Source organism: Pteropus medius, unplaced genomic scaffold, assembly GCF_902729225.1.
Source record: "Pteropus medius unplaced genomic scaffold, Ma_sr-lr_union100, whole genome shotgun sequence".
NCBI lineage: Eukaryota > Metazoa > Chordata > Mammalia > Chiroptera > Pteropodidae > Pteropus > Pteropus medius.
This window is the reverse complement of record NW_024346667.1, coordinates 10,164,714-10,188,806: the sequence shown is the minus strand read 5'-3', so window position 1 is coordinate 10,188,806 and position 24,093 is coordinate 10,164,714. Positions and strand designations below refer to the sequence as shown.

Below are 24,093 nucleotides of genomic sequence, written 5' to 3'. Positions count from 1 at the left end.
TGTCACGCAGAGAAATGGCTGTTCCGATTCTCCCACTGGGGCTCTTGCTGCTGCTGTCCAGGGAGCCACCACGAAGGACCGTGAAGCTCATGGAGTCAGGACAGCCTAAATTAAGCTGTGGTAACAAACAACTCTGAAAATCTCAGTGGTTCACCAAAACATGGATTATTCTGTTCACGCAATGTCTGATGCAGATATGAATGGCTTTCCAGGACAAATGTTCTACCTGTGGAGATTTAGTGATCCAGGCTGCTTCGATCTTGTGGCTCCATAATTTTTAATAAGGCTTCCTCTGTGATCACTGCAGCTGCAGTCGAGAGGAATCAGCTGCAGCATCTCAGGCGGGCTCTCCACTGCTTAAGCCCAGAAATAACTTTTGCCCCTTGGCCAGGCCTTGCCACAGAGCCCTGCTTAGTTGATAGGGACTGAGAAGAGCCATCTTCCATGTGCCCAGAGAGTAAAGAACCAGACACTGGAGCATCTGCAAATTCTATCCCCTTAAGCAATGGTTACGGAACCCTCTAAAAATTATATGCAATAATTGTATGTCTTTCTGATGAAAGGAGATGGACCTTAGCTTTCCTCAGTTTATTTAAGGGGAGTGTGATCTATCATCTAAAAATTATAATAAGCTTGACTTTTTTTAAAGGTATAAATTTACACCGAAGAAAGGTAAGCTTTGAAATTCAAGAATAACTTAGAGAAAATGAATTTAAGGGTAGCTTCCCCACACTGCCTGAATGATTTCAATTATATACTATATTATAACTGTCCTAAGTCCTGGCAATAGGTGCTCTTCCAACATTTAAAAAATCCCAATAGTTCAGATAGGTTAAAGCACTTTTAGTCATTCACAGTATGGTGTGAATCAGTTCAGTCAGATTGATTTCTTTCTGACAGTGCTCATATCCTCTGAAGGATAGATGTCTCAATTAGGAAAGGAGTTAAGTTGGGAGGAGGAATAAGTAAATTTAGAACATGGGGCATGTTTAAAATTTGGAGATTGTCAGATACTGAGATACTGCCTAATGCTTGCAAATGAACTTAATAATTAAAAAGTAGGTTATTCAACATAGTCCACAGTTCAGGTATTCCTTGAGCACTACTATGTGCCAGGCATTGTGCTAGCTGCTGAGACTACAATAGCAAATATGGTTGCTACTCTGTCCTAGATAATGTGTCAGCACTACATGGCATTTTATTATTAGCATGCTTTTACAAAAGACAAAAACAATAACAGTAACAAAAAACTTGACCTAAAATTGACTTACGAAATAAGAAAATTTATCGCACATTAAAATATGTGGTGATGGCAATTATGTGGTTAATTTAGCATACGAGAATATCGTTAAGGATCTAGATTCCTTCTACCGGTTCCTGCTGCCATCATCATTTTGGTAGCTTAGTTGCAGTTGGCTACGTCAGCTGCAGGCATCACATAGTCATGTGACACTTAAAGTCAGGAAAAAGGGAATCTCTCATCTTGTGCTCCTGTTTAAGAATGGAGAAAACCTTCCTGGGAATTCCTCAGAAGATTTTCTTCTCTTATATCATTAAACAGAAATGTGTCACATGTCATCCATAATGCTATCACTTGGCAAATAAAATGAGGTCATAGTGACTGGTTTACATTAGGAATACTCAGCCACTGGGGATGGAGAAGGGCCCAATCTCCCCCTAATGACATAACTTGAGGAGCGAGAAGGAGCAGGATTTGGTGGGATTCAGTTAGCAAGCAGGTAAGAAGCTGGGCAATGGCCGCTGGGTAGGCAACCAACAGGGCCTTCCACTCAGATGCCTTATGTCATTGGACTCTCAAGGCAACCTTGTGAGGTAGAAGCTGTCATCTTTCTTTATAGATGAGGTAACAGAGGTAAAGTTACTCAAACCCACCAGCTACGAAGTGGTGGAGCTGGGATTTAAAAGACTCTCGACTTCAAAGTTCAAATTCCTCACAATATTTGGTGAATACGGTCAAAGAAAATGGCCTATCACTGAGCTATACCTTTTCCAAATTCACAGCCTTGCCTTAATTCTGTACTTCAGTTTGCCCCAAAAGCCTTAAAGAAGTGTTTATTGTAGTACTTTGAAGTAATTGTGTACAAGGTTATATAATGATTCCTCTCATTAACCTTTATTTTTTCTCTCTCCCTTGCTCTATGTTGATATACTGGTAATATTATGGCAAAAACAATGTAAGGGAGTTTTTACATGAGGTTTACTATAAATCATGTTAGGGACATGATGCTTTTAAAATTCATAATAATTCCTTTAGGTTTCCAGATTTCCTTAAATTCGATTAGAGTAAAATAAAATTTAAAAGCATAAGAATTTTCTTAGCAACTTAAGAATCATAAATTTAAAGAACTGTAAAGGAATTCAAAGATTGTAGGTAGTCTAATCACCTCCCTGCACCATAACTTGTCTAATACTGAAAATCCCAGCTGGAAAGGTCCTGGGAAGAAAAGACTGAGTATATCAAATAATTATCTATTTGATGTATCCTACATCACACACATAACAGCCTCACAATAATAAAACCAATCTCAATACCAACAATATGACTACTGAAAACAGTTTAAGTTTTTTGAGGGGAAGTGCATTTTTTAGGAGATAGTTCACTTTAGATATGTAGTTAAATTTGTTTTAAAGCCACTTCGTATATTTCCTGTGTGATTATATCATCAATTGGATACATGTTTATGATTATTAGTTTTATTTTAGATTTTCAGAGATTGCTTTGCTTTTTCAAAATTTACTTTTATTAGGGCTTCTTGAAGAAATGCCTGATTCCAGATCTGAATTCAAAAATGTATATGATGAGCCTGAAACAATTTCTCATACCAATTAGCAAGGAAGACATCAAAAACCACAAAACCTACACCAGAGGCTGTTTGCAGGAGGCAGTGATGATTTGGGGCCAAAAGTATCCAAGATAAAAACAGATCACTCACCCTAAGTCAGAAGGTTTTTTAATAAGAAAAAAACCAAAATGGAAATAAAAACAAATCCCCTTTAAAGAGACTCAACTGCTTGGCAATGGGAATACAGTTGTAAAAATAAGGGGTTCCCAAAGAAGAGGTTGATGGTGTGAGCAATAAGAAATTCAGTCCAGCCATCCACTTACGGTGGTCCCCAAGTTAGCAGTTGCCTGAAACAGAAAGTACCTTTACAGAACCAGATTTCTCCATTTAATTGACATTTAATTCACCTTTATGATAAACTCCATAATACTTCGTTATTATTTTTATTTTATTTGCTTTAAACAGCTGATTATTTTTAAAAGCAATTTTAAAAAACAAAAATTGATTCTTCCTATTTCTCATTTCTGTGTTCATTGTTTTGTGTAGACCCAGATTTCAATCTAGACTCATTTTCTTTCTGCTCAGGGAAGTTTCTTTAGCGTTTCTTGTGTGTTAGTGATGAATTCTTTCCTCTTTTTTATGCTTGGAAAAAAATTCTATTTTTCCTATTTATTTGAAAGATATTTTCACTGGGTATAGAACTCTAGGTATGATGTCTTTTTCTTTTAGTACTTTAAATAAATTGCTTCATTCTGTTTTGATTTACATTATCTCCAGTGATATTTCTGCTCTTCTTATTTTTGTTCTTGTATATGCAACGTGTTTGTTCTCTCCCACCTCACCCCACAGTAGATGCTTTCAAGGTTCTTCTCTTTATCACCAGTTTGAAGCACTGATTATGATGTGCCTTGGTTTAATTTTTCTTATGTTTCGTTTGCTTAGGATTCATTGAGCTTCTTGGATCTGTTGGTTTATAGTTTTCATCAAATTTGGAGAAAATCAGCCATTAATTATTTTTTAAAATATTTTTTTTCTGTTCTCTTTTTTTTTCTCCACTGAAGTTTCCAAATTACTCATATATTAGGCTTCTTGAAGTTGATCCATAATTCTCTGACATGCTGTATTCATTTTTTTCAGTATTTTTCTTTGTATTTAATTTTGGAAAGTTTCTATTGCTACTTTTAAGTACATTAATCTTTTTTCTCTGCATTATCTAATCTGCTGCTAATCCTCTCCAGTTCGCTTTTCATCTGGGACATTTTACTTCTAGAAATTCAATTTGGGTCTTTTTTTATTTTTCTTTCCCTATCTTCCATAACTCTACAAATTTAATCTTTCCTCTGCCTCCTTGAACATATGAAAAATAGTTTTAATAGCCTTCTTATATCCTGGCATGCTAGTTCTATCATCTGTGCAATTTATGGGTCAATTTCTATTTATTTATTTTCTCCTCATTATGAGTCATGTCTTCCAGCTTCTTGGCATGTCTATGTAATTTTGATTGGGTGCCAGATATTGTAAGTTTTACCTTGTTGGGTGTTAGATATTTTTTATTCCTATAAATATTCTTGAGTTTTGTTTTAGGGTTCGGTTAAGCTACTTGGAAACAGTTTGATCCTTGTTTTTCTCTTTTCAGCTTTATTGAGATATAACTGACAACATCAGAAGATGTTTAATGTGTACATCATGGTCACTTCATTTGATACTTGTTTTTAAGCTTCATTAGGTAGGGCAAAGATATCTTTTATTTAGAGCTAATTTTTCTTTACCATTGAGATAATGCCTTTATGAATCCTCTGCTGATGTGCCACGTTTTATAAGATTTTTCCATTCTGGCTGGTGGGAGCACAAACTATTCTGGCTCTGTCTGACCCTTTCGGGTGATTCTTTCCCTAGCCTTCAGTAGTTTCTTTACATGTACATACTGATTAGCACACAGGTGAAGACACTGCAGATCTCTGGAGTTCTATCTCTTTTTCCTTCTCTCTCTGCAGCTCTTTCTGTTTAAATACTCTCTGCTGTGAACTCTAGCCACCTTGTTCTCCCTGAACTCCAAACTCAGTCTCCTTATCTCAGGGTTTCTGCTGAGTTTTGCCTTGATTCCCCGCCTTGTGCTACATACAGCCTGGCCACTTTCTCCAGGCAGTATGCTGGAAAAAATCATGCAGCTCAGCTCATTTGCTTCCCTTTTCTCAGTAATCACTGTCCTGTGCTGCCTATTTTCCGATTTTTTTTAAACATGTGTCTTATATGCTTTGTTTCTTTGTTTAGTTGTTTAACAGGAGGGTAAATTTTTCCCCTTGTACTCTAACTTGGCCAGAATTAGAGTCCCACTGGTTTCTTTTTACTGCAAATATTTTTATCCAGCCTTTAAAATGTAGTCTTTTTAATTGTTAGATATAGATTTTACTAACTATAAAATAATAGGTAAGAACGTGTAACACATGGAAAGAACCTGGAATTCTTAAAAACTAGATTATAGGTCCATTTTGTCTTTCAGATTATTCTATGTCTGCATTTTCCTGGACCTGAGGGCATTTGAAAATTAAAAAAGTGTGGACAAAATAAATTCTTCAGTACCACATAACTCAATCATTTCAGGATTCTATGAAACTCAAAACATTTCAAGATTTTAACTCATTTGCAGAGGATGGAAAGAGGCTATAAAAATGGTACCAGAATTAGGAAGGCAGAGACAGCCACAAACTAATGTGCATAAAGAAGGGATAATGATGAGTAGTGAATGAGGCATGTTCAGAAATTGGAGGCCCCGAAAACAGTGAGGAAAAATCAGGGGTCGAGGAAATGCTGAGAAGTATGACATAGGGTTGACCAGGAAGCTAGACTGAAAGTCTGCAGGTGAAATAGTTCATTAGATTTAGCAACCTCAGCAGAGCCAACCAGGGAAAAGTAAAATTGTATATGACATCAGATAGCTAGAATCAAATATTTACACTTGGCATTTATACAGTTGTTCAATATAATAGTAATAATAATAATAAATTGTTTTTTGTGGAAAGCCACAGAAACAGGTGTTTATGGAGGAAAAACAACAAATAAGGTGCCCGTGAAAATCTAGTTTGCACTCTTAAGGACTGCAAACTACCATATTTATTTAGAAGATGCTCTTACTGAGGAATTGTGGTTAGTGACAGAATAATCTTATCAATGATCTGTTTGAAACCTCAAGTATCAGGCTAAAGATATGAAATAAAATCTTTTACCAAAAGTCACAAAGCTAATTAGTGCTTAATATGATATTAGAATCCAGACCATTGGACTCTTAACAGCCTCTCTCAATTACACCAAGCTGCCATTGGGTGAGCTCTGATTTCGTCACATTTTTCACCAGAATCTTCTTTTTATGTGTCATATTTTTGAACACATTATTAGAGACAGAGGTTTGCTATGTTATGATATAGGATGATGTAAGAATACACAATACAGTATACATATTCCTTACTGTTGAATTGTACACCTGAAATGTACTGGATTTTGTTAACCAATGTCACCATAATAAAAAAAAAAATTGAAATAAAAAAATCTTGCTGAATTTTTGGCTTCTTTAACTTTCTCCTCATTGTTAGGGTTATTTAACTAACAGAAGTAGCTGATTAAAGTATAAAAGAACATGAGACTCACTCATTAATGTTGCTTTTTCACCTTCTTTCAGAAGGTTGCATTCATGAATAAAAAATACAAGTAAAGAACGGGTAGAAAAATGTGGCTTGACATTAAACCAAGGACCCAGGGTTAAGCTAACATAAAGCAAGGGCCAAGAGACAAATTCATGATCTTGATGGTTTTGCTTTAAGAATATTAAATTATTCGTTAAACCATGTTGGTCTTTTTGACACTCAAGGAAACCTTTGCATGCCATTGTGTAGAAACTGTAATTGTCTTTACTGACTAGCCAGTGTATTCATCTATTTCTATACTCAGGATTTGCATCTTATTTCTCTGATATACTTTAAATTTGACTCCAATATGAATGTGCATTAAACCTGTGTTACTGAAATTATCAATGAAGTGGTTAACATCTTGGCATTTAAGTAACTATACTTACATTTCTAGGTTAACAGCACTATTAAGTTAAATAAGGAAAGCTTTTGCTTCTGTGTCACTGTGCCACATCTAGGTCTGTGATCTTCAAAAGGCAAGATGAATTAGCTTTCAATTAAAAAAAAAAAGCACGAATTTAGAGATATCAGTTCTAGAAAGGAAAATAAACTATATTCTAGAGAAATCAGCAGAAATTCATAGGCTCTTAAATTTTTCAGAGCCAATCAATTTCTGTTGCTTTAGGCTTGTAATTTTATTAAACTGTGATAGATCTGGATTCCTTCTAAATTCCTAAATTTGAGAGGCAAATCTACTCTTATTTTACAATTAGAAAGGAAAGAAAAAATATGAAACCATTCCAACCCTATCTAAGAGTATTAGAATGGTATGAAGGTTCCTGTATTTGCTGTGTTCCCTCCGAAGGGTTCAAAGATAAGGAGATGGCTGCTGATGAGTCACTGTTCTATTTTATCTGGAGACTTGAGTGCTCTCTCTCACTGCTCTATTCCTTAGGGGGTCATGTTCCTCTGCTTAAAAGAATATTGCCTGCTCTGTGAGCTAATGATTTGTTTGGATGATATAAGTCTCAGAGGTGAAGATAACTGCACAGCCTTTTATAATGTCTCTCTCAAATGTTTGATCTGCTTTTTTCTGAATACATGGAACCCCTCTATAGCAAGATTAAAGATGCCTCTTCAGAGAAGAAAGGCCAAATTTGAAAACCTAAAAGCTTCTCAGACTTCCAAATAATATTTATGTATTTCTTTGTTTTGTCAATATTATACTTGTTGTTCTGAATTCATGTGATAATTACACAGTAATCAAAATATGGTGTTGAATCATAGGTTTTTTTTTCATATTTTATAAGGAGGCAGGGAACTATGATCTTGCTTTAAAAAATGGTTAGTGCAAACTAGTTTATGGCTAGGACATATATACTCATTTTGAATTCTATTTAATTTGATAAATATTTACTTGTTAGTTGGTAGATGTTAGACGTTATGCCTTCTTTCATAGGAAATACCAAGAATCAGAACCTGTTTTCAAGAGACTCATACTCTCATTGGGCAGATAAGGTAGTTACAGAAATGGCTATGATAGGATGTAAAATATGACAGACAAAAAGCATTTGTAGAGAAATTAATGACATTCAGTTTGGGAACAAAGAGGAGACAACATTCAAGGGAGAGGGGTATTAGGGAAGATCTCAGCATTTGGGAAGGACCTGGCAAGATCAGTGGGCTGTCTCTGGATAGGTTGGAGCTTTGGGTAAGGTATGATTATGAGGTATGCTGTGTGGCTTGTGTGTGTGTAGGGGGGGGTGGGGGGGGGCGGGGGATGGGGACAGGGAAAAGTGGGTAGCTAGGGAGGTGTTCAAAAAAGGTTGGGAAACTTGTATTTAACTTGTAAGCAGCAGGGAGTCAATGAAGGTTTTTAAGCAGAGCAAAGATAGAATAATAAGAGTTGTGATTTAAGAAATATTTTTGAAGCTTTTAAAAGTAGAGTTTAGTGTATTTTGAGCTTTAGACATGTCTATGTAAAGAAGCAAGTGTGTTTGATAATGTCCTATAGATTTTATTTCCAAATAGAAAATAAAACTACCTACCACTAAAAACGTTAAATATACCAGTACTATGAGAATTAATTTCTCATTTATATGTAAATCTGAAAGGTTATTTTTTCTGCCTTTTATAATAAGATAGCTCATTTATACATAGATTTCTAATCTCTGTCAAATGAGGGTGTACTTTCATAGCATTCTGGAGAATTTAATCTTCTCTACCATATGAATGTGAGTATTTACTGTCTAAATCATATTTTTAAGTGCATTTTTTGTTCGGCTCCTAAGTCCTATAGAACACAACACACCCTTATAAAAATTTGGAGATAAAACGTAAAAAGAATAGAAAAATAAATAGCTTTATAGAGTACAGAAAAGCAAAAGAAATTTTTAAAAAGCCCCAGATTTCAACAAATAGACACCTGGCTCTGATCAGAAACTCTGAGGGCTATTTTTTTCATGATTATCATTGTGATGGTCAGAGTTTATTCAAGATAAATCTGAAAACTTGAGTAGCTCAACTTACTCTTTAGCAAACCTTTTATCAGAGCGAGTAATCTACTGGATGGATTATATTTCCTCTACTTTACCTCCTGAAGAGAAAGAGTGAGAAAGTAAAGGGAAGATAACTCAAAACTACAGAACAAACTCCCAAATATATGACAAGACAACGTCCTGAAGTACGTAAAATATTATCTAAAATTAGTTAATAGTAGCCATAAATATTAGTTAATAGTTAATAGTAGCCATAAATGTTTTTGGGGCAGTTGAGCACACTGAAATTCAACAAATGCTCTGTTTTTGAAGACTTCATCTTGTTTCCTCTAACTGTGCATATATTCAGAATGACACCTTATTTTATAACTCCAGGACAGACAGTGGTACATGGTATTCTGCTAAGGTAAAAGAGTCAATAAAGTTTCTTTGTGCCCAATTTATTGTTTATTCTATGGAGGAAATAAATACCAAAAGAGATGATTATTTTATCTAAATGATCTGAGGAAAAAACTTCCAAGTAGGAGATGCTTCTTCATGTTACAAAAATTTTGCCTAATAATTCCATTTGAGTTGTCCCCAAACATTTAAAGTATTTTGCTTTAAAAAGTTTGGTTTGCAAACAATTATGTAATCCAAGGTCTGTCACAGGCAGTACTACTTAAATATTTCTTTTTAAATGTCCTATTCTAAAATTCTTAACTAAGGACTAGAGCCTAGTCAAGTTGACACACAAAACTGACCCTCACATTTCCTCCAGTTATTTGTTTTTAATTGACTATTTTGACTAATTATCACAAGAAAAAGCATATAGGAAAAAAGTGGCATTAAGCAAAATTACTATGAAATACTTGCTAACTTAATATTCAAATTCGAATTGATAAAAAAACAGGAAAATTTACTACCATCAGAAAAGTAAGAGTATAATAGTAATTAGCACCTATGAACACTTGCTCTTCTCAATAAGGTAAAACACTGAACATTTAATACAAACTTATTTCACATTCCTTACAACTGATCAGTACTTATTGCTGAATATTTAAGATAACTGAAAGAAAACAGCATGAAAGTAATGATTTATTAAGTTAAAGAAATCCTTAGCACTATTTTATGCTTGCTTTAAATATCGAAGGCACAATATAGCACGAAAATACATCCAATATTTGCATAGGTGTAAACAAATAAAAATTACTAATAAAATTAATATCACTAATGATTGAATAAACCTTTACAATGAAATGACTTAGCCATTAAGAATGATATAAAAAGTAAAGTGTTTTTTTTTTTTAAATGCCTTACCAACAACTGGATCAAGTGCAATGTCACTTCTGCTCTCCTTCCATGACAGGAGGTAGTCAAGGCTGGCGAGATCTGCAGATTCTACATAATTGCTAACCGTCCGCATCATCTGATGAGCTTTTGCTATTCCATAATGAACTTTTGTTTCATTCATCAGAGGAATGTTTGTTAGCTCTGCTGTCGTGTCAAAAGCTTGCTGAAAGTATTCAGAAGCTTTGTTGTAGTATCCCTAAAAATATAAGAGAAATAATTTTTTCTTTATTTTTATTTTACTCTTCCACATCTGCCCACCTTGGTAGGTACCAACTGCTCTCTTTCAACAGTCATAGCAGTTCATCTTCAAGAAGAAAGAGATGGTAAGCAGGGTTTTTGTTAGTATAAGGTTCTTTATAAAAGTCATGATTACTAACCATGCAATATCTTTAAGTTTTCAGATAAAATATATCAGCATTTTCATATGGTTCAACCTAATATATGATAGCAAAAAGAAGTTTGGGAAAGAGTGAACCAATTCACATTGATTTGGATAGAATTTTCTTACTTGTAGCATCAGATTTACCTGATGAAATATTTTTAACCAGTTTTAGTTTTCAGTTGCAGCAAGGTTATTTTCAGCCACCCTGTTTAATCAATGACCAGTGAAAATAGATGTATCTACTGATTTCATTATTAGTCTTTTCCTATGTGTGCATGTCAAGATTTTTTTAAAAATATGATCTTGATAGGACTAGCATAACTCAAATGATCATTTGAATGTCTATCTCTTCTCCAAGTTCTTTGTAACATTTTAAGTTGCAAAAATTTAATATTTTGTTTTATTTTGTTTTGTTTTGGTTTTTGGTCACCCTCACCTCCCCTCCTAAAAGTACTGTCCACAAATAAATAATGCTCCTGTTACTCTTATGAAGTGTCAAGGCCAGTGCTAAGTACTCCATATATGTCATTAGCTTTTATAAGACCCTATGAGGAAATATTTTTATTTTATAAATAAAGAAATTGTGTCTCAGAGAAAAGACTATCTTCTGCCTCCCCCAAGTCTTCTGAAAATCCTCATTAAACATTCTTCCTCAAAGGAGGGTATTATTCTTAGGATTGAGCTATACTTGTAAAGACTCTAGGGAACGAGATTTCCTTTCTTCACTAACGTAACATTTTGGGCTTCATCCTCTCCCTCTCCCACCCCTCCTTCCTCCCCTCCGCTCCTCTATCCTCTCCCTCCTCCTGTCTCTCTTTCTTCTAATCTCTCTCTCTCTCTCATACACACAAACAAAAACATACATGCACACGCTTTTGAAAAGAAACCCTTATAAGAGAGAATATTTTATTATGAATTTTCAAGTCATTTTCTCACAATATTTTATGAAGGAATTGGAAATAAAAACACCATAGAAACAGCTTTATACCATACGCCAGTATAGGTAACATGCGTACTCAACTTTATGTACCTCTGTATAATCATAGTGATTAGAGAACAGTCAAATCGATTGAATAGAGAAGTTGCTGGCAAGGTGAGGAGAGAGAGGAAAAGGGCTATGTGACAATTATTCTATATATGCAAGCAGCGCACATAACACTATGTTATACACCCACAAGTATAGTTTAATGAGCCGTTTGTTCAAATGGTTCGTTCTAATTAAATTTGCTAATTTAAACAGTCCCTCTGTAGTACATTAATAATAGTTTTTGTTTGTTGAGGTGAACAATTCTTTCTCTTATTGCAAAGTATAAAATAGAATATATGAGCATAAGATTAGTTAGTCAGAAAAAATAGAACTGTATCAAAGATATTTATATGTCAATTAAGTAAACTGTATGATCGAGAAAAAATAAAAATATTGAACATGAAAATAAAACTCGTAATTATAGATTGTCCTGTTAGACATCAAACATATAGGACAAAATAGATAAAGACATATGACTAACCAAACATTTCTATTTTTAAAAAGGGGAGTGTAAATACCTAATTATTGTTGTAGTTATAATTCTGAACTTTGGGCTAAATTATTGTTTTAGGTGAGAATCTCAGAAAAATTAGGGACCATAAATAAAATAACATATATTTGAATTTCCAAAATTATTTTTCTGTATTATTTCATTTACATTAAAACAAACCCCTTCATTCATCCATTTGTTCATTGGGCAACTACTGTGTGCCAAGCCCTGTGCCAGGCAGTGGGAATTCATCGGTGACCAAGTTTATAGTCACGTAGGTGAGCTCGCTGCTAGTGGAAGTGTTCATATGCCTAAAAGTTTTATTAGATCTTATTTAACAAGTGCTTTTTTACCCCTAAAATAAAAACGTCATAATTAGGTAATCATGTTGTTTAAATTGTTCCTAGTGTTCAATCTGTAGACACACAACTGCCATAAAACTGGTATCAACATAAATTTCTCTAGTTTAAAAAACTATTAAGGGAATACAACATTAATTAGTCTCAGATGCAAGCATTTTTATACATACCTTTTTGGAAAGAGAGTTCATTAATGCGCATTATATTTTCACATTTTTAATTTTTTAAGAGTTTAACACCTAAATTTAATCTCCTCTCCAAAGGTTCTGTCCAGCCATTCATAGTTCATTTCAGTTAATCCCTATCCTATTATAAAATTCAGAAGATTCTGGTAATTAATCCTAGCAATCTTAAATTTGAGTTTGAGAATATACAAATGAATTATGTACTTCATAAATACATCTTATTAAAAGAGCCAACTTTGTTTAATGTTATAAATAACACTGATAACCATTTGGTGGACAATTTCAGGACAGGATCTTGATGGCCTCAAAGACCTTGAAACAAAGCTAGTATTATTACACTATAGTGTAGAATTCTCATGCATGATTCTGATTCTTACCAGATCCTTTTAGGTGTCAAAAATGTCACTCTATCCAGTGAGCAAGCTTAAATAATTGAGTGTTTTCTTAGTACTAAGGGAGAATCATTTCTTACACATTTTTCCCTACTATTTTAGGATTGAAATTACCATTGTTTTAACTATGTGATTATTCTCTGATCTTATTAGGGAATGAGCAATCTCATAAACAGTATACATATTTTCCCTCAAACATTCTCTTTTGACCACTTTATATTATATATTTTCAGTTAACAGTCCATCAAAAGATCATAGGAGGAGGGTGGGATGGGTGGCCCATCTTTCAGTGTCATGTAGTAAAAGGATTATTTTACTACATAGAATTTATCTAAGATACAAGATATTTTAAAGATGTGTTAACTCTAATTATAATAATACTATAGTAATTAGAAAAAAACAGTAACTCCAATATTTTTCCAAATACGGGTTTGTATTATAATTGTGGCCTTATAATAATATTTTGTTTCACTTACTCAAACTAATTTAAAATTCTCTTTCCTTAAAAAGAGGTCTAAATAATTCTGAAATCATCAAAATTAATTATATGGCACATAAGGGTATGGGTTTGAATATCACAGCTACCTAGAAGCTTAGAGACCTGGGGTAGGTTACATAAACCTTCTGAGCCTCGAGAGAAAGGAAATTGTATGATATCATGTAAGGGTGTAGAGTAGCAATAGCTACCACTTACATCGATGGCATTTATTTCTACCACCAGGCTCTATTTTAAGTGCTTAATATGCATTAATTCAATACTCACAACAACCTTATGAGGTGAGAAAACTGAGGTGCTTAGAAGGTACTTAACTTGTCCCAGGCCACAGATTTTGTAAGTGAAAGAGCTGGGCTTTTAACCTAAGCAGTCTGGTCTTAGATCTAGTGCTTTTAGTCACTACATAAATGGCCTCTCAAAAAGGTTAAGACAATGTGTATAAACATAGTTTGAGAATATAACTACCCTTAAAAATAATAGATCCTATCATGATCAAGATAGCAATTATAACTAGAGAAACAAACCTCTTTCATACCATTGCTAAAGGAGAATCTGGGTGATAAAAGATAAAGTCAGGAGAAAATAAATCAAAAATCTATTACAATCAATGTATTTCACTAGTAATGGCCTCTCGAATAAGATACTTTCATTTTAGACTTTTTTCTCTTTTTTCTCTCTTCTTTCACATAACCAATTTGTTGTTAGAATTACATATTGCCTTCAGAATTGCTCTCGGGATTGTCTTTTTTTTTTCTCCTGAGAGATTAATAAATCCCTCACAGCTGGATTAATAAAACAAGAATTTGGAGCAAGAGACATGACTGTCATTGTCAAAAGGAAAGAGCCAACTGTCATAAAGAAGTCCCTTTGAACTTAAATATTTTAATTGCTCTTCAAATCTGAAATGAGAAACTGCATTGGCTGTAAAGCTATGAATCAGTGCTAGCGGCTTGTGGTGACTGTGCCCAAGATGGCACTAGGGTTCTAGAAGAAGAGGAAGAAAGAGGCATTTCTCTTTCCAGTCACTGCCTTGTGTGGTCACTAAGTCTTGCAGTCCTGGGGCTGTTCTGCATAACATATGGGAAAGTGAGGATCAAACAGGAATAGAATTCTAAAATTCTGTACATTTCATCCTATAAGCAAGAAACACATATACTCACTTTTTTATTGTAGATGTCACCAAGCATCGTACTTGCTCTCACAACATCTAGCCACTGAAAATTGTTTTGTGAAATTTTCACAACTTTTTTCAAGTATTTAATTGCTTCTGTCATTTCTCCTTGGCTAAAATAAAGAAGATAGGAAAAAATTGGAGTATCATTTCACTTCGTGTCACAGTGAAGAGAAGATAGTTTGTGTCTTTGCTTTGGAAAGTACAAGATGGGTATTGGGATAACCAAATTGAAAGCGAAATATCAAATTTAAGAAATATGTCACTCGTTTTTGAGGGAATATATAGTAAGTTAAAATTTAAACCTTTAAACCTACATGCGCTGCCGGTGGAAATGTAAACTGAAGCAGCTGCTCAGAAAAACAACTTGGCCATTCCTCGCAAACTGTAACACACAGCGGCCATAGACCCAGCTATTCCACTCCTACATAGACACCCAAGAAAAATGAAAATGCGTCCATGTGAAAACTCGTACATGCATGTTCACAGCAGCATTATTCTTAACAGCCAAAAAGTGGAACACAACCCAAAAGTCTTATCAGTTGGCGATGGATAAACAAGATGTGGCATATCCACACAATGGAATATTATTTAGCCAAAAAAAGGAATGAAGTACTGATACATGCTATAATATGGATAAACCTTGAAGTTAAAGAAACCAGTCACAAATGGCTGCGTATTGCATGATTTCATTTACATAAAATATCCAGAATAGGCAAATCCATAGGGACAGAAAGTAGGATAGTGATTTCCAGAGGCTGGGCAGGGGTGGCGCGTGGGGAGTGGCTGCTAAAGAGCATAGAGTTTCTCCATGCAACGTTTGTAATATACTTATACTAAAAACAATTATTTGTTTGTCTGGGGGTCAGGTACTGAGACTGAGGTTTCTGCTCGCCCAAAGCTGGCTCTTCTCAGAGTCTGTCCAAGGCCATCCTCTTTCCTCTACTATATGCTTACAAGGGGCAATTTCATTTACTACTATGACATACCTTAACTCATGTGTCACCTAATGATAAAGATGAGGGCATTTTTGCAATCCCTCTTTAAGAAATGCCTTCATAGTGTAGTGTTACTATAAAGCATTCATAAGTAATTTAATCGATTTTGTTCCCAGAATGGAGTTACCCCTAGAGAGTATCACACGTGTGACTAAATCCTTTTGGCTGTTTCCAAAAATCAAACCCACCTTTCAAACAATGATGTGCTGCTATGGGGGTCTTTCAAATGGATATGTCATCAGGTCAGAAAGCATTTCAAAGAAGGTTAATTTTAAACAGGTAGTGGCAAGATTAGAGGTATTGACTTGCATAACTTTCCAAGATTTGACGAGGACAGCATTCATTTTCATAGATAAGCAGTGGTATGTTTGTAAAATTAAGTTAGAGTGCTTTCAAGTCACAGTGCGCTATGGCAAATGTTAGAAAGATCTAGGCTCAAATCCCAGCTTGGCCTGTTAGGTAAATAACTTTGAACATATCTGCATTCTTTCTCGACTTTAGTTTCCTCATTTTAAAATGGCCATAAAGTGTTGTGAGATGAAAAAGTACACATATGCAGAGCCTGGCACATAGTAGAGATTCAACAAATGGCAGTTAGTATTATTACTACCTCTCAGTGAAGTGAAAAGCTCTCATATCTATGCCTTTGCACTTGATATTATCTACCACCAGTCAAAAAGAGAAGTCAATTTAGCTAAGCATTACTTTTTGAAAGTATTTCATTATGCAATGAATAAAACACCATAATTTGAATGGACACTCTGCAAGGCAGATAGACACATAAGTCCTGGTGTCTACTTTCCAGAAGGAAGAGTCAAAAAACTAATCCTTTTTGTTTACCTGAGTATCAGGTACTAGCAAATACAGGTTTTTTTCCTTTCTTATTGGTAAAAGAATGATCTATATATCAGAAATAGAACAGAATTTCACATTCCCAGAGTTAATATTGCTTTGATGATTTTCTCACTTTTTCATAACAAAATTATGAATAATTTTCTTTCACAATTAGGAAGAGCTGAATTCTCCAAAAAAATTATGAATAGTTTGCAGAATATTTCAAATGCAGATATGGAGTAAAATACTACAAGAAGTGCGCTCTTTATGGTAATTTAAATATTTGTTCTGTGGAACAAATAAAATGGTGTTGAGAGAGCTCGAGTATAAAAAATATTAATAAATAAAACATTATGCTGCTTAGAATTTTGAGCCAACTTGTAAATTTCTAGGACTAAAATGTTTTATCAAATTGATGTTAACTCTCCAAGCTCTTTCTTAGACTGTAATAATAAAAACAAATGATGAACTAAGAAAAAAAGTAGAGACTTTTTTGCATGTCACTTTAAAATCTTAGGGAAAAATGATTATTTTTATTTAGCTAAAATGGGCTCACTGAAGCTTATTTATGTTCCTGAAAGCGGATTTAGTTTTGATGGAAGTCCGTTTTGGATTAAGTTTGGCCTGCTGAGGATTGTTAAATCACAACACACACCAACAAACAAACAAAAGAAGCAAGTTTAGTGAATAAGAAATACGAAATAGTATAAATAAAACTATTGCTGGGCGAGTCGAATTGTTTTTCTCCCAAAGGAGCAACAGAGATCTAAAATTATCTGGAACGCACTCTAACAAATAATGTTACAGAAAAAGTCTATTATAAATTATATGCTCCACACAATGAATGTACAGTTCTATAGCCAGGAAAGCTGCTAATATAGCATCTGAAGTATAAATATTATACGTCGCTTAAAGGATTTCCAAATTTAAAAGTTAGCAATAGATTTAGAAGCCAGTCTTTCTTTGGAAGGGAAAGAATCAAATATTTTCTTACAGAAAAGCTACAAATTATTTGTGTGAGTTAAAGGACAAGGTTAAAATGTTAGACAAATATTAATTCCAGTTTTCTATATGCAGTGCACAGGTGCAACTGGAACAGCATATTATATGGTATAATCATTAAATTCATTCAACCAGACCTTAGAGAGTTAAAAACATATATTCTGAGGAACAGGACTCCTCGGTCCAAAGAATGAGAATGAAACAGTGCAGAATATTTGTGTATCAAGGTGATTCCAGTTTCCAACTGGGAAAACAGGACTGTTAACACCCACATCCCCTGACAACTGTCCAATTATGTATATCACACTTGGCCTACTGTTTGCAGTAGAAGTAATCAATAAAGGATGTGGTTGAGTGAACATAGATTTTGGTTGAACCAATGCATGAAAACTTAATCATTTACTCAGAGAGAAAAAATCAAATAGAGCAGAGATGAAACAGCCACTAAGGGGTTTGTTGATTGTGCCACCAAGTTTGTGGGCCACAGATGAAAGTAATAAGGCAAATGGAATCAGTGACAGGAGAAAATGTAAAAAGCTATTCTTAATTTCATGAATTAATAGAAATGTTTTGATGTATTTTAGGGGTCATTTTTAGGAAATTTTGCATCAAAGCCTGGATGTTCCATTTTAAAGAATATATGAAAATTACTAGGGCATGTCATTTCTCTCAAGCAAGAAGAAATTAATTTTCAGCTATAACAGAAAGGTAATTTGCACACTTGAAATTTGCTACTGATTGATTTAAAGATGGCCACTGTGAAAAGTTTTCTAGGAAATAATTTAACTCAAGTTTGCAAGAAAATTTACAATTGGTAAGGAATAAAACCATGCTAATAGTGACCAATATGTTTTGAATAATTCTCATTTTAGTGATTCCCTACCCTCTCCCTGCAACCCAATATTCTTTTAAAAAGTCATCCTGATTATCTTGTAAAGCTGTGACATTTTGGTAAATTAGTTATTTCAGTAAATGAGGCCAGAAAATGCTGTAAGGAAAATTGGGGCTTTCCCTCGTTTGTATTTACTCAAATTGTCTCTCTACACGTAATAGTAATGTTTGCTTGGTAATTTCTCAATTCTCTCTTTCTTTTATGAACTATAAGTCTGGCTTTCATAGCTGTGTCATTGGCAATTGTTTTTATTTTAGAATATCAATTCTTTTTTCACTAGTATTCCAAGTAGGAAAAAAAATCGTAAATGCTTATTTTCTGTTATGCTGTTTAATATTATTCAGACCAACAACAAAAATAACAAACCCTGTGCACTATTAAAACCTTCCTCAGTAATGCTAACGCCAGGTCTAGAATAACCAAATGGGCAACTCTATATGACTACATCCTATGTGGTGTGTTTTTCAATTGAAGCCACAGTATAAATTCTTATAACTGTTTTAGAAGCTTCCAGCCTTAAAGCTTATTCACCTTTCAGTGCATGCTCAGCTGATGGCCTTGACATGGCTTCCCCTTCCATTTCCTCTAAAGAGATAAAATATATTTATAGAGATAGGGCTACCATTAGTGAGACTTGTGCAATTGCACAGGTTGAGAAAAAGAGATTTAGAAGTGATACTAAGCTTCATATACAGCTTGATTCATTTCTCAGCTGCCACCAGCATAATTTCCTCTATTTTGGTTGTGCTCCATTTCTTTTGCATGTTGCTGCTAATCTGAGGACAGTTTAGGACTACGAAAGGGATATATGTACATGTGTGTGTGTGTGTGTGTGTGTGTGTGCATGCGCGTGTGTGCACGTATCAAAGAACACCAAGCCCTTGAAGAGAAATTGTCTAAAAATGACCACAAAATTTATATCAGAGTGTTTCTAGTAATTAGTGGGCTTGATTTAATAAGGCATCTCAGATATCCAGGTGATGTCATCTACATGTATAGAATTTTTGTTTTTGAAACATCTCACTGTCTCTAGAGTTATTTTGCACAAATGGCGAAAAAAATATGCTAAGGATTATACTCCCCTGAGTGCCTGTCCATAACCACCAACAATGCGGCAAAACAGCAAACATGGATTGGAAAGCTTACTACGGTGTTGGGACTCTTTCCCTGTAACCTCAGAAGCAGCATTTCCTGTACTTTTTTGTGCTTTGCATAACATTATAAAATTGAGAACCCATGTCCACCATAGAAATCATTGATGGCTTCATTGGTACTTTAGTGGACAGGAATTCTTAAAAGTGGAATTTATTTCATATGGTATAAAAGTGAGATGAGGGTAAATCTTCTTCCCATGATGTTCGCTCCAAGGCAGATTACTAGAGAGCTGAGGGTGTTGGAATAGAATTGTCCCCATCCTACCAAAAACACACCCTACTTCATGATATATCAAATATGGCTGTATCCTTTTCCACATCTAAATCTCAAATAATACTTAAGCAGCCAAATTAAAACACTAGATTGGCTGTTATTGTTATTACCAATATTTACCAGTTAATTGTTCAACTTTCCCTTAGCTTTTACTGTATAGACCAGAATTAAAATCCTGGAGTGGAGACTAAAGTACTCCAGATGAGATAACAGTGTAACAGGTGACAATTATTTTAAGATAACTTCATGTTTTCAGAAATCTTAAAAATAAATATAAAGACTATCGGTACCCAAAGGGACATTCTAATATTTGCCCTGTGACATAGTAAGTGCTCAATATATGTTTCTAACTGAAAATATGTTTCTCTGGAGTTTTATCTCTTTAGTTATATTGGGAAATATCATTTTGTAAAAAATTATTTTACGAACGTTAAAGGATGCATTTAATTAACTGTACAGGCTCAGGCCAGGTCTGCTACTACAGAGCAAGACAAATAACCCAATCAATTTCTACTGATTCTGGGCAGTGCTAACAGCAGAGTCAAGTAATTTAATAATCAAAATGAGCTGGACAAAAGAACACAGAGTTGGTGTGTTCCAAATAGACATATAAATTGAATACTTATGAATCTTTTCTTTGTGTTCAAATGTCTGCTTCTTTCTGGTTGTTATTTGGAAAGTAAAAGTTTAAGGAGTAGCTGGGTTGAGCTTCCATGGGCCAATCACCATTATCTGGAGGGACCACAACACTCACCTGGCTCTGCCTTCTTTGATAAACATCCATTCTCTGCTTATAGATATGTCTGTGTCCCTTGTCATTTATATCCAGTGATAAGTGCTTTGTGTTTTATCTGGTATTTTATAGGACACCTTTCATTTCATTGGTATTGGTATTTTAATATTTATTTAATTATTTATTTAATATTTAATGATTATTCTATTGGCAGTGGTGATTATATAATGATGATCCACTTTCAGTTCACTAGGCATACAGTTTTAAACACCTTTCAAATAACAATTTTACCTTTGAAAATACTACCCCGTGTGTGTTTACAAATGGGAAGAAATCAGAACCGGACACAACCTATGTCTGTATCTATTATTATTATAACTAGCATTATTAAAAAGCCATACCTTGGATATAAGACATATTAAAAATCAAGGCCTTAACTTTGATAACTTTTCTTGTTCTTATTCTACCTTAGCTTAAAGTATATGCTAATAACCCTACTATACAGTGCAATGAGTAAATGGAGTATACGACAAGTACAATACAATAAGCAAAGGCCAATTACATATTTTTCATGGAAAAATTGGTACTGGAACTTTTTCAGGTATAGTTTTCTTAAATTTTTCTGTTTTAAATGAAAATTGGGAATACTGTGTTTGCACCCAATTGTTTACCCAGATATGGTCCAAGGAGAGAGATCTTAATGGAAGAAGCATGACTGAAGTATAAATGGAAACTTTCCTCAAAGAAGAAATCTGGAAAGGCTATGCTGAGCCACAGCTACTGAAGCGTACTATATATTTTTGTGCTCTCTGCCTCTTAACCTGTGAGATGTGACCTGATTTTTCCCTTTCAAGCAAGGTCATCACTAAACTTACAGAAAATTAAAAATAAAATAATGCGAAGGAATAAACGAAGACGAGTTTAAGTGTATATTTTAAAATACCACAATGGTTTAAAACAACATGATGAAGGGTCACTTAAGAAGGGCACTGCTTAAAATTTAAGCAGACAGTAATAGAAAGCGACAGACCTCAAACAATTTAAGTCTTTCACAGTTGAGTGAATTCACAGTGACAGGAAGACAAGGATGTGCTAACTTACCTCTGCAGGACTCTGGCGATTGCTTCATAGGCTCTCCCCAGGCTGAGATCATCATCCAAGTTTGTCGAGATTTCACCATAAGTGTTAAAGACCTATCAAGAGAGAAATACATATTAAACATATAGCACAGCCAGATTCACTGATGCTTCATTTCATAAAAGAAAAGATGAAAATTTATAGTTGTTGTTAATGTCATCATAAAATATGTTTGTTTGTTTATTAAAAATTCATGTTGGTTTGGCTTATTTTTATCTATAGTGTAACATGTTTCACAGAAGTCTCTTTAAACTATGACAGTGAGGTCTTACTTTTGTGAAAATAATTCTTCCCCTGCACAATCCAAAATCTTCCAATTTATATAACTTAGGTGTGAAAATAATTGAATGGCTTGCAGCATTATTTTAAAATATGAGACTATTATCTAAGGTAATATAAGGCAGATTATAATATTCTACTATGGTGGCTTAAATATCACTTTTCTTTCTATAAATAGCTGTTTGAAAAGCATGAATTTAGGTGCCAGGCAATTTCTAAATCCATCATTTTATTAGATACATATCTCACAGTTTGTACACGTATTCGGTATACACTAAAAATATTTCTTACAAATGTACTTCATTACCAACAATCTCTTCAATAATCAAAAGATTATGGCTGCCACAGCTAAATGTATGATATTAATTTAATTTAACACTGACATCATCTGTATGGTATAATTTTCCTTTTTATTCCTTTTCCCTTTCAATGGCCAGGAGGAGGAAAAACACGTAAAACAAAATTCCCATTCTTTCTTCTTCCTTCATTGTTACTTGACCTAACCTATTACACACATGAGGACACAGGAAATCTCCAAAGACCTCCATGGAAATCTTTTTCGCATGTTTTCTAAGAAAGAATTAGTGAAAGTCATTTGACAGTGTTGGGAGTCAGTGAGAGGAGGACATAAATGCCTGCTGTGTGCTACTGTCTAAATTTGGCAGCTTAGAGGCTTAAGTACTAGAGGAGGTATTGATATTCATCTTTACTTTCTTAAATTTAAAATTTGGGAAATAATTTCATTGAAGCCATTGTGATATCTCATAAGATTCGGGTTTTGCATGGTTTCCAAGTACGGACTTGGCACATACTGATATTAAACCTTACTCACAGATATATATTGACCCAGTGTTTTAATTCCTACTAAATTTGCAAAGTTCAAATTTTTTATTCTCATCTTTAAGCCTTTTAATAAACCTTGTATGAACTGAGAATATTCTTTTCACTGTCCCTTGCACAGCTGACAACACCTAGATTTAGTCAGACGTGACTTGACATGGCCCTTTCTGAGTCAAGGGGCAGAACCCCCGGACTATGTAATTTTATAGAAGACCTTATTCAATTCAAGTAAATATCAAAATTTAGGAAGACACTTTCTAGCATCTTTTTTGAGCCATATATATATATTTTTTTTATGTAGCATCCTAGATCTTTAAGATTGAATATTATATTTTGTGACCAAATAGTTTATTCAGCAGATATTGTTACTGCGTGCCAGCGGCTACTCTAGACCCTCGGAAATCTTAACTGGAAGAAACGTGCATGCAGTCCCCAAGGCATTTACACTCTGGTGGTACAGAGTAGGGATTGGGGCAGTCGTGTGAATTAGCAGTGATTGAAGACAGGCTTCTATGGGGCTTACACCGCTTACACTGCACCTCTCCTCCATGCCCTGGCCACCATGGACCCTGAAGCAATACGGTAACATGTGGGGGGCCCAGTTTTATCTTAGAGGTATGGCTCTTTGGCCTAAGGATAAAAGGGTAGGTGCCCAAGAAATTGCAGGTAGATACTTCAGTGTTGATGGCTCCTATTCCACAGCAGTGTGTCATGCTTCCAGGGCGCAACAAGGGCAAAAAACCAGTTCAGTCTGATTTTGGCTAGAGACTTGATTCTATAGAATTTCTTCATGGAGCCAGATGTGGTCTGTTGGAATGAACACTAACCTTAAAGTAACAAGACTTGGTTTCACGTCCTAATTCTTTCATGTCTAACATATTTGGGCCAGGATAGTTCGCTGAGTTTAATTTCCTCAGAAACATAAAAGAAACCCCACCTCTGAAAGCTGCTAGGGGCCACCATGAGCTAATAAAGAGTGCTATGAAAACTTCTGGACAGAGTCTTGGGGAATCTGTTCACCAGCCATCAGTGAATGCTCCTGGTGAAAGCTTCTCTGCTCAAAGTAAAGACAGCACATTTTATCTGTGGCTTGCGAGAGTTCCTTTGTCTCCTTAAACACTTTACCTACAAACGGAAAATACATAGGCAGTAGGAAGAACATAGGTCATTACTGGTCCGATCGGGAAACAGTCA

The 24,093-nt window shown here is 34.6% G+C and overlaps 1 protein-coding gene across 1 annotated transcript in view; it reads right to left on the bottom strand.

Moving 5' to 3' along the window:
- TTC29 (tetratricopeptide repeat domain 29) overlaps nt 1-24,093 on the bottom strand; it is a 594,494-nt gene that overhangs the window by 45,381 nt on the left and 525,020 nt on the right. Inside the window, exons 16-18 of the mRNA XM_039876006.1 lie at nt 21,745-21,836; nt 14,746-14,869; nt 10,222-10,450 (exon numbers count right to left, since the gene is read on the bottom strand). Coding sequence (XP_039731940.1) covers nt 10,222-10,450; nt 14,746-14,869; nt 21,745-21,836 — 445 coding nt within the window. The remainder of the gene's footprint in view (nt 1-10,221; nt 10,451-14,745; nt 14,870-21,744; nt 21,837-24,093) is intronic.